The sequence below is a fragment of the Canis aureus genome, chromosome 28, assembly GCF_053574225.1.
Source record: "Canis aureus isolate CA01 chromosome 28, VMU_Caureus_v.1.0, whole genome shotgun sequence".
NCBI lineage: Eukaryota > Metazoa > Chordata > Mammalia > Carnivora > Canidae > Canis > Canis aureus.
The window spans coordinates 37,435,471-37,447,670 of NC_135638.1; the positions used below are offsets into that span (position 1 = coordinate 37,435,471).

A 12,200-nucleotide genomic window follows, 5' to 3' on the forward strand; every position below is an offset into this window, starting at 1 on the left:
ATTTGCAAATAATATATCTGATAAATTATTAATGTCTGAAGTATGTAAAGAACTCACATTCAATAGCAAAGAAACAACCCAATTAAAAAGTAAGCAAAAAAACAGACATTTTTCCAAAGATGACCTACAGATGGCCAACAAGTATATGGAAAAGTGCTCAATGTCACTAATCATCAGGGAAATACAAATCAAAACCAATAAGATATCAGTCACATCATACCTATCAGGATGTCTTATTAAAGAGACAATCAGTAGATAACAAATGCTATCAAGGATGTGGAAAAGAGGGAGCCCTCAGGCACTCTTAGTGGAAATGTAAATTGGCACAGTCACTATAGAAGAAAGTATGGAAGTTCCTCAAAAACTTAAAAGTAGAACCACCATATGATCCAGCAGTCTCCTCTCTGGGTGTATACATGCAAAGGAAATGAAGCCATTATCTCAAAGAGATTTCCGTGCTCCCATGTTCATTGCAGCATTATTCACAGTAGCCAACACATGGAAACACCTAAGTATTCTTTCATGGATGAATGGATAAAGAAAGTAGGTAAGAAAATGGTGAATAAAAGTATATAATGGATTATTATTCAGCCATAAGAAAGAAGAAAATTCTGCCGTTGCAACAACATGGATGAACCTGGAGGCCAATATGCTAAGTGAAATAAGCCAGACAGAGAAAGACAAATACTGCATAGTATCCTTCATAGAGTAGAAAAGTGGTTGCCAAGAGCTGGGGGAGTGACAGACTTCCAGTTATAATTAAGACCTGAGGATATATATAACCTGGACAGAAAATGGTAACACTGTGTTATATATTTGTATATTTGAAATTTGATAGGAGAGTAGAATTTCAGTGTTTTTTCTGCCTTGCAAAAAAGGTAAGTGGTAGAGGTATTAGTTAACTCAGCAGAGGGTCAGCTTTCACAATGTGTACATATATCAAGTCATCATATTTTATCCTTTGAATGTCTCACAATTTTATTTCCCAGTTGTGCTTCAGTAAAAAATTGTAGTAAAAATATAAAATAAAAGCCTATACTCAGTTACATTTTTTTCTTTCAAATTTTTGGTTATTTTAGTGTGATAGATTCACACATGGCACAGTAACTAGCGCATTTATAGCCACTTAATAGTACTTTTGAAGTCTTTATTGATATTTGGTTTATTTTTTGTACAATGAAACTTTAAATTCTATAGCTTACTCAAGGACGTGTAGCATTTTGTTTTGTCTCTATTTTTAATGGTGAAGCCACCCAAAAGATACCACTTTATTGGTAACATAGATTAACCCATAGTAAGAAAAATGGTTCTTAATCCTTGGGGAAAAAAACTTAAAATTCAAAAGACCTTATCCCTAGAAAAATGCAGACACAAAGTTTCACTTATAATTTGAAACGATTTTTAGATCTAGGTTCAATATCTGGCACAAGGAATATATATACACCATTGAAATGTATTCTAATTTAAGCAGACTGCTTTTGAAAATTTAAGTATAAACCTTTAAATTTTTATGATGCTGTGTATTAATAGTTAAGTTTCCAAATCTCACTGCAAAGTATAAAGTCCAGAATTTTAAATGACTTGAACTAAAATAAATCCTTCTCTTTTAGAGAAAATATCCATATGCTATCTGAAGAAAAACAGAGAATAATGCTGTTAGAACGAGTAAGTAAATTTGTTTCTTGAAATACAGTGTTTGCTGTGTTCATTCTGGGAATGTAGTTGCCTAAACCTTACATTGAAAACATACCGCATTGTGTTTATAAATTAGATCCTTTTTTAATAGTTACTTTTGGGGTTAATGTTTTGAGAATTCTTTTTTTTTTTTTAATCCAACTGACTAAATGTTTTACAGTATTTCAGTCCTCTTATTTTCATTTCTTCCCAATAAATGAAGTCTCTCAGTAAGAAAGATAGATGATCTTTATAAAATGAGTATACAGAATAATGGTTTTATTCAGTAACAGTTAAGAATGCAACAAAACATTATAAATATAAACTTCTTGTATTTCAAAAGCAAGGTAAAGATTTTCTAGAATTGGGTGAAAATAGTATATGAATAATAAGAAAAGCTAAGAGGTTTTTTTTTTTTTTTTTTGAGATAAATTGAAATTAACAGGAAATTGTCCAAGGGTTTCCTCCCATTTGTACTACCCAGGTTATATGTAATTTTGTTTCAAATTAAACATATCTTTGTTCATAGACCACTTTTCATTCCTTAGGCTTTTAAGATTTTCTACATTTTCTTTTGCTTTTTCCAAGCTTAATTGTCAAGATAAGAAGCCAAAATAAAAAAAAAAAAAAGAAGCCAAAATAACTTTGTGTTCTGTTATGCATTCTTTTGTTATTAAAGGGTTGTGTGATTGTCTTTGTCAAAAATCAGCTGAAGTGTGTGTTAAAACTACAGAATCCTCCTATTAGGGCAGTCCTCTTCCTATCCCTTGTCTATCCCCCTGCAGAGTCTTTGGGGATAGATCTCAGCTATTTACTGCATATTTACAAGTGCCAAAGTAATTCTAATGCATATTAAGCTTTGAGAAATTTAAGCTTATTACGTAAATGTACCTAAAATTGTTCTAATTCTCTTGAGCCTATAAATAATTAAAACAGTTGGAAAGGACCCATAAAAAAGAATATCCATACTAGATCAGAACATTAATGTGAAGATTCAGAAAATTTTGAAAATTATTAAGTTTCAGTTTAAGAAGGTACAAGGGATAAACACAGGTCTTATTTTTTTCTCCCACAGACATTACAGTTGAAAGAAGAAGAAAACAAGCGATTAAATCAAAGACTGGTAAGTTATTTTTCTTGCCCAATAGATGTTAACATCTCAAAATGTTTTGCATTATCTTTCATTATAAATACCATCAGATGTATGGCTTGAGTAATTTATTTCTAGTAGTTTCATTGGGCCATGTGGATCATTGATGACTTGATTCTCAGAGTGATGACTTTGGGTCAGATTTACCGTCTGTGGCAATAGAGGTAACCAGGTGGACTGCCTTACTAATGTACTGTTAAAATCAGTCAACAAAATCAAGGCAGTGTTTCTGATGATTGATAAGTTATGATCGCTTAGGATTCCATAATTATATGTATTTATAACATCAAGTTAGGAATCTTGAGTCAGTAACTAAGTTAGAGGTACTTTTCATAAGCCTTTTGAAAATTGACATGTTCACTTGTAAGTATGCATAATTAATATTTGGTATCCCTTCACTTTCTTTTTTTTTAACTTAAATTGTTTTATCCTGCATTTTCTTTTGCTCTTTCCAAGCTTAATTGTCAAGATTTATCCTGACACCTTGCATGAGACACTGTATGGTCTTCTGAATTAATCTGGGTTCTGCCCTAACCTGTAAACTTAACCAATTGTCTAAACAGTTCTATAGTTGATCTTACATGCTTTAATAAAGCAATTGCTTTATTTTTCAACTTTTAATAATTGTAATTTATAAAGAAATAGGAATAATCTAGAGCCAGTGTTTAATACTTTTGAAAAGATTTGAGATATTGACTGGAATTGAGCTTTTAAAAGTATTTATCTTGTAGGGAAATATCTTTCTTTTATTATGCCTTTCTTCCCCAACTTGAACAGCAAAATTACATCTGAATTCTATAGTCATCAATCACGTAATCAATTAGTCTATAGTCATTCTAGTCAATCATTAATCATCAAGATAATCGTGCGGCTATTTGCTATTTTTGTAATTAGAGAAAACTGGTGTTCAAAAAGACGGAAAGAGTTTCCTAATCCTAGACATCATTCAATATGCTGCTTTATGCTGTATTTCCAATAGAATATAGGCTCTATTTGGTAAGGATTATAGTCAGTTTTGTCTGTGTTCCTCGCACCTGGAATAGTAACTGGTACACAGTTGTTGCTTGGGAAGTGTTTATGAATGAACAAATTTTGCCCTTCAGATCCAAAGAGTACCCCACCCAGAAAGGTGTCTCAGTGTAAAGCATACTTTCATGTCAATTTTTGACTGCTTTCACACAGTGCTTTCTTAAATCTACACCCTCATTTATAATGTAAGAAAAACTTAAGCTTTTTTAAAAATCAAAATACAATTTAATATGGTCTAGAAAATGGTCAACCTTGTCTAATGAGATATTGGGCCTTCGAATAAAATTTTCCTAAAGTTTTTTGGTTCTTTTACCAAAAGGAGAAACTGGAAACTGATTTGTAATAGTGGCAAACTATTCTCCAAAACTTGTCAGTCTCTACTCTTTGATATTTCTAATATTAACTATATAATTACATATATGATTTTATATTTAGTTTTTAGTGCAACCAAATTTGATTAAGAAAATAACCATAAGTAAAAACGTAGGTGAATTTGTCCATTAAAAATCACTGTTGAAGGAAAGGAATTATATTAATGAACCTCATATTTTGGACTCTTAAAAGTTGGGACACAGATGTGAATATGTGTGACATCAAAAGAAATTTTTGCAACAAGGACCTAATAAATATATGTGGTGCTTTATATAAGCCTTATGAACTATTCATTTTTTTAGATGTCTCAGAGCATGTCTTCCGTATCCTCAAGGCATTCTGAAAAAATAGCTATTAGAGAGTAAGTATTATATTTTCTGTTTTTCATGTGGAGTAAGTTTGTTGACTTGGATAGTATTAAACTGTTAATGAAAATATATTTCATTGGCTATAATCCTTCAGATTCAGGTACATTGAGCTGAGTGTTTTGTACCTATTGGTAGTAAAAAAATTTTTAGTAAAAAGCAAAGCTTTTCTAAATTTTTACTCTTAGGAACATTAGGATTATATTCGAACTCATTCCTATTGCAGCTTCAGTTATCATTTTTACACGAATATTCCTGAAATCTTTTTGACTACTTTTCAGCTAATGCCATGTCTTTTAAAACCCATTTATCATTTTAGTCTTTTTTATTTTCAGTTGGAGAGTCAATTAGGAGATTTTTTTAAGTTGCAATGCTTCCTCATTTTATTTTTCAGACTTCATTTTATTGATATACTACAAATTCATAATACACTGTCAGTTAAGTAATTTCATAGACAGTGTTACAGGATCACATTACTATATATTGGAGTTTGGCATGGTCTTTTTGAAAAGGAGAGTCTCTGTAATACAGTTTTCAAAAAGCATTGTTACCAGCTCATGAACCCTGGTTGGTCTTCTATACTTATCAATACAGATACAAAAATCAGTAAACTAAATATTTTCATAAGACCCTTTTTTTTTTTTTTTTTTTTTGGTCTGTAACAAGTCTGTCAACTAAATTTTTGGGTGTCACATATCTGTGACTTTTGACCTTCAACCCTTCATTAGAATTTTATCTTTTCTCTGTGATTTTAAAAGACTAGGTGGTATCTGGTTTTATGTATTAGCTGTCTGTCAATTCAAATCCAGTTTTTGGCTTTCAAAGATTAAAGTGAGATGAGCTTTAAAAAAAAGGTTTTTTTTTTTTTTTTTTAACTGCCTAAAGAGAGGCCCTGTCTACCTTTTAAAGGTATTCTGTTTGGTATTTAGCCAAAACAGCACCTGCCACATCTTGATAGGAAGGCATCAAATATTTGTAAGATAAGCAATTAATGAATAAAAAGCTGTTATCCCTTAAAAGCTTTCCCAGTGATTTTGATAATTTATCAGGTTCAAGACCTACTAAATTAAATTATCTTGACAACTAAGAAATTCGAGGTTAACTTTTTTTTTAACACACAGTGTTATATTGGTTTAAGGAGTACAAAATAGTGATTCTGCAATTCTACACGTTATTCACTGTTCATCATGATAAGTGTACTCTTAATCCCTGTCACTTATTTGACCCGTCTCCCCTGCACCCCACCTCACCCCTGGTAACTAACCGTCACTACTCTTACTCAACATAGTACTGGAAGTCCTGGCCACAGCAGTCATATAACAAAAAGAAATAAAAGGCGTTCCAATTGACAAAGGGGGGAAGTAAAACTGATGACTTGATACTATGTAGAAAACCCTAAAGGCTCCACCAAAAAACTGCTAGAACTGATAAATTCAGTAAAGTCACAAGATAACTTTCAAGGCCTGTTGATATTTTGAACAGCATTTCTGAAAATGATTCTAAAGAGACAGAACCAATTAAAGTATATGGACAGTTGTACCCACTTTCTTCCCTTGGCTTGTTCTTTCAGGCCTTCACCCTAAAGCAGTAATTTCAGTTGACTTGTTTAAACCTAATTAAGTATATGAACTGAGCACAATTGGTTTTTCTTTCAAATTGAAGAACTCTATACCTGGATATGGGAGAAAGAGTATGTAGTCTTTCTTTGACACTGTGACTGACTATAAGTAAGTTCACTCAGAATTGGTTTCATGTTCTAAGATAGAAGATGACAATGAATATCCTCTGCCTGTAATTGGTGACTATAATAGGTGCCCCCCCATCCAAACATTTTTTTTTTTATTTTTTAAAGCTATAGATAGTATTAGAAATTTTTAAATTTTTGTCTTTGATAGTCATGGGCATCATCCTTTGAACATCTGCTGTGTATGACCAGCACTCCCACTGGGAGCAGGGTAGAGTTTTAAAAAAAAATTGTTAATGTGAGTTTTAATAATGTATTGATATTTGAATATATGGCTGAACATTGCAGAATATATACTTAAAGTTTTCAGAAGGAGGGTAGCAGTAAGCCTTTAGGATAATAAATTACGTTTCTTTACTCAGTTTTCAGGTGGGAGATTTGGTACTCATCATCCTAGACGAGCGCCATGACAATTATGTATTATTTACTGTTAGTCCAACCTTGTATTTTCTGCATTCGGAGTCTCTGCCTGCCCTGGATCTCAAACCAGGTGAGGGTGGTAAGTGTCACATCCATAACTAAAATAATAAACCTAGAGTGGAGAGAATATATCAAAGACTTTCCTACCATCTTGTCTAATTATAACAGAATTAAATCACTAAGAAGGAATTCTGCTTAATGTTTTTTGTTTTGTTTTGTTCTATAAAATATGCTCTGTACAGAATATTTTCCTGGATTATACAGACATTTGAAAATTAGAGTGTATTTAATGACGTTGGGTCAGATATTTCATGCCCTAGCAAAAACAGAATTATATTGTCAAAATTCCCTTAAATGCAGCTTATTTAAGTTTAGTTTACACTCATTTGTTTACAAAGGCAATAAAGACTTTTTTAGGGAAAAAAATTCTCTATGTCTTTCTGTCCTGTTTATCATCTTATGTTCCTACTTTGTTTTTAATTAAACTTGTCAATACTTAGTTTTTTTAAGGCTTTTTAAGAAAAGTTTTATTAAAATTTACTAAATAACAGTGTCTTATATATTACTTTGATCATTAAAGAATAGATGGCTTGGGATACTTTAGCTTAAATACAATTATTAAATGTAAGAATATATGTCTGTCTACACTGATGTTTGTTTGGTATGACTTACCAACATGGGCAAATACCAACTCTTGAATTAGGCCAGTGTCACATCACTTCATCATGGCTGTGGGTGATGGGTTATATAGAATGTCCATAGACTTATATAGTTTTCGTATAACCTTGAAAAATGAGAAGATAAGCTAACAACTTATTGATTTTGTGCATTGAAAACAGTGAACTTAGTTTTTTTTTTTTTTTTTCCTGTGGATGTCTTTGTTTCTGATTTCTTTTTTGTTGTTATTGGTTTTTGTTTGTTTCGGATTTCTTTAAACTTTTTATTTGAAAATGATATTTAAATTTACCAATGAGCAGTGCCTGGGTGGCTCAGTGGTTGAGTGTCTGTCTTTGGCTCAGGGCATGATCCTGGAGTCAGTCCCAGGATCGAGTCCCACATCTGGCTCCCTGCATGGAGCCTGCTTCTCTCTCTGCCTGTGTCTCTTCCTCTGTGTGTGTGTGTGTGTTTCTCATAAATAAATAAAATAAAAATCTTTAAAAATAAGTAAATAAGTAAGTTTACCAATGAGTTGCATGGTAAGTACAGTGAAAAACAAAAAGGACCCATACACCTTTACTCAGATTCACCTGTTCTTAACATTCTGCTCCATTTGCATTATGTACATGTGTATGTCTAAATGTATAAATACATAAATATACACAAATGTGTGCTTGTTTTTGTTGCCAGAACCATATGAGGCTTATATAACTTATATAAGTTATATCATGGATCTTTGTTTTTAAATATTTCAATATGCATTTCCCAAGAATAAGAGGGTATTGTTTAAATCTAGGAAACACTTGAGGTGCCTGGGTGGGGCTCAGTCAGTTGAGTGTGTGACTCTTGGTTTTGGCTCAGGCCATAACCTTAGGGTCCTGGGATCAAGCCCTGAGTTGGGCTCCATGCTCAGGGTGTGGAGTCTGCTTGAAGATTCTCTTCTTCTGCCCCTCCCTCCACATGCACATGCTCTTTCTCAAGTAAATCTTAAAAAAAATAAATCTTGGAAACACTTTATAGTCTTAAAGGTTTACAATGCATATTATTTTAAAGGCTCAGAAGTCTTGGAGAAAAGAATGTATTTAACAATTTTACGTGGGGGATCCCTGGGTGGCTCAGGGGGTTAGCACCGCCTGCAGCCCAGGGCGTGATCCTGGGGTCCCGGGATCAAGTCCCACGTCTGGCTCCCTGCACAGAGCCTGCTTCTCCATCTGCCTGTGTCTCTGCCTCTGTGTGTGTGTGTGTGTGTGTGTGTGTGTGTGTGTGTGTGTGTCTCATGAATAAATAAAATCGTTTAAAAAAAAAAACAATTTTACTTTACCAAGGAACTCCACCCTTCTCTCCCCAACCCTACCCAACCACCCTCCCCCTTTTTTGAGAAATACAGAACAGAGAATACCAAATGGAGATGATGCTACCCTACCCCTGTGTCATTGCCATGGGGATTATTAGAGTGTTTTTATGGCCATGACAGTGAGACTGCTTACTCCTCAAGCAAAACATAGGCATTTAGTTTTAGATGATTCTTTTTGGAAATGATGTATTGTCTATGAAGTGCTATATTAGTCTTCAGAGTATTTCCCATATCCTGTGGTTCTTGGGCTTTTATCTTTCTATATATATATTTTTATTTCTGATAGTTTATTCATGATATCTTTCATTTATATGTTGCCAAATTATGTTTATGGAATAAAAATCAATTTTGTCTTCCCTTAGAACCTCAAAGGCTTTAGCCTAAGCTGATAATTTACTAGCCAAATACTTTTGAAACCAACTCTATTATAAACTTATCCTCTGAATTTAAAAATAGAATGAGTACTTTCCTTTTCTTAGCTTGTCACACTTTGGCTCTATGATGACTAGCCTTTTCATCCTGTCTCCTCCCACATTTTCCATCTCCCCTTCAACACAAGCAGTGCCTTTCTAGACTTTGGTTCTTAACCCTGTATTACTATTTTTTGTGTACAGTGTACAGTGTACAATGCCAGGCACTGTGGAGTAGGATATGAGGCAGGTGCATCTCCTGCCCTTGAACACTGTGTGTTAAAAGCAGTGCTTTGCTTTGAACCTAGAAAATAAACTCAGTAACTGCTTTCAGAAATGGAAATGGTCATCTTCATTAGCACTTTCAGTAGATGGCACTGTTGAGCTAATTTAGAATTCCTAGACTTCTGATTTGTGCTTAGACTATTTCTTGAACTTTATTCTATGATTGATTAAAAGTAAAATAAATTCATTTTTGATTTATAAATCTTTTTGTATTTAGTGATTTCAGTTTTAAAAGTTTTATACTTTTTTTCACTTTTGAGAACTTTATTGGTCTGTTTTGATTCTGGCAGTTATGTTTTCATGACTTATAACTGTACTTATAAAAAGAAATTAACAATTTCATTCAACAGCTTCAGGTGCATCAAGAAGACCGTGGGTACTTGGAAAAGTAATGGAAAAGGAATACTGTCAAGCCAAAAAGGTAAAAATTACTAGATCAAATGATATAAAACTAGGAATTATCAAGATTCAGATTCACATGGTCCTTTATATAGAAATTATTACTGGGCCATTCATTGGTCCTTTAGCTCATTTGATTTATACCTTGAATCTAATGAATATGAGTACAAATCACCAATTTAATAAGTATTTATTATTTATCTTTATAGAGTAGATGAAGGTAGATTACCAACAATTCATCTAGCTATAACATGAAAATGACAATAAGTATCTGTTCTTTATCAAGTTGTGTTTTCTTGTGCAAGAAAAGAAAGAACACACGGCATAACTAATGATTAAAAATGAATCTATTTGTCGTAGAGTTGTTTTCTTATTTTCATATGCTGCCCCCATTGAAGAAAGATAATGCAAAATATTTGATGGCTAAAAATATACCTGACTATAATGTCAGCAGTGTCAGTGCTATAGAATCAATGGAATCTCATGAACATTTTTCCTAACTCACTGTAATTTGGGGCCCCACTGCTCCAGAACACTAACAAAATTTAAAATGTGTATTGAGGGTTCTTTGATACTTAAAATCATGATATATGTCTCCTTTTGTTCTATATTCTTGAGCAATGATTTCCAGCTCTCTCTTCCATTAATATTAATGATTCAGAATACTCTTAACCTGGTGAGGGGTGTGGGTCTTGTGTAGTTTGATAAAGACTTCTCAACCCCCAGTACTCCAGCAATGAGTAGTATGATAGGACAGTACCTATGTAATTTGGTTTCAACTATTTAAGTGATTCCTTTTCTTCTCTTCTTAGGCACAAAACAGATTTAAAGTTCCTTTGGGGACAAAGTTTTACAGAGTGAAAGCTGTGTCATGGAATAAGAAAGTATAACTTATGGAAGAAATTAAACATTCTGTGACATGTTTCTGATTTGTCCTACAGTGCTTATTCATCACTCCAAAAACAGCAGGCCATCTTTTTATATAAAAGTCACAGTGACAATATACTTCATTGGTGTATATCATTTACTTTTTAACTGGCTACGTTTTAGGAACAATAAATTCATCAAAACCCTCGGCTGAATTAAAATGGTTTTTGTTTTTTTACCCAAATAACTAGAAATGCGGACCAAACTAGTTCATTTTCTCAAAGGGCATACCCTGCATTGTGGCTTATTGTTAGCCATATTAATTGCCTGTTACATATACATTAGCTTGGACTTAGATATTAAATGTTAGTTATTATTACCAGCATTTGTCCTTTTGTGAAATCAATATCAGAAAACTTGCACTCTTAAACACATTCTTTATAAAATGTATAAATTCTTCAAAACTACTTAAAGAGGAGTGTTATTGCATGCAGATAATCATAACTTTGAGTTTGCCTCTGTAGATTACTAAAGCAAATTGTTTCATTTATTTTTTTAAATGCCCTTTGATGTTTCAAAACAAAAAGAAACTCTTCATTTGATTGACTGATGTTAAGATCAGCCATAATCAGCAATCTTCAAAAGCACTTTCAACAATGGTCACCTAGGTTCTAAAGGGAAGAGTCAGTGCTATTGACAGTTTCAAAAGCAGCACTGGAACCTTCCCAGTCTCTATTATTTGTTTTAGAATAATCATATTGATGAAATCATAATTCATGGTTTGATTTCAGAAAAAGCATATTCATTGTACATTAACCATTTAGAGGTCATTTAAATAACAAAATATTGTATTGTAAAAGACATGTAGAATTTTAAAACAATAAAGATTTGAACCTGTAAATGTGTGTGCCTTTTAAAAAGGGATACATTTTTAATATATTTGAGTGATTGCTGGGAAGTGTGAAAAACTTGTTCTGTATCATATCAAAAGAGAAACATGTTTATTACAAAAATGTTCTTTAACTATATACTATGTAACAGGGTAAAACAGTGTTATGTAGAATAGAATTGTGTAAACTAGATATGTAGACAAATTGCTATGGAGCAAAGGTATTTAAATGAGTTAGTTGAGTTGGATGAGGCTTATTTCAGGTTTGTTGCTAGAGAACAATAATAAAATTATTCTTTTTCAGAAAATATTTAATTTCTTCTTAAAAATAAGTTAAATATTTTTTTAAATATGTATATCTAATAGTACAGAAAATGGAATAAACACCATAGTGTATAGAAAACTGAATTTGACAACATATTAATGAATAAATGAACAAATGATTTCACATGTTTCTATTCAATCCTTCCATGACATCTCAATGCAAAAAATACCAAAGCAATAAACTACTTTATATACAGAGTGGTTTTATTAAGCAGATTTGGTTGGGTCTAAGTAAGTCTGCCGGGTGGACCATTTTGACTT

At 32.5% G+C, this 12,200-nt stretch overlaps 1 protein-coding gene across 4 annotated transcripts in view; it reads left to right on the plus strand.

Moving 5' to 3' along the window:
* Window positions 1–11,627, plus strand: part of RB1CC1 (RB1 inducible coiled-coil 1) — a 98,867-nt gene extending 87,240 nt beyond the window's left edge. For 3 of the 4 annotated variants that reach the window (XM_077876953.1, XM_077876956.1, XM_077876954.1), the window contains exons 19-24: window positions 1,611–1,665; window positions 2,750–2,797; window positions 4,528–4,586; window positions 6,697–6,833; window positions 9,811–9,881; window positions 10,672–11,627. In XM_077876953.1, coding sequence (XP_077733079.1) covers window positions 1,611–1,665; window positions 2,750–2,797; window positions 4,528–4,586; window positions 6,697–6,833; window positions 9,811–9,881; window positions 10,672–10,749 — 448 coding nt within the window. In that variant the 3' untranslated portion in view covers window positions 10,750–11,627. The remainder of the gene's footprint in view (window positions 1–1,610; window positions 1,666–2,749; window positions 2,798–4,527; window positions 4,587–6,696; window positions 6,834–9,810; window positions 9,882–10,671) is intronic. The other variant, XM_077876955.1, reaches the window with a different exon arrangement.
* The last annotated feature ends 573 nt before the right edge of the window (window positions 11,628–12,200 follow it).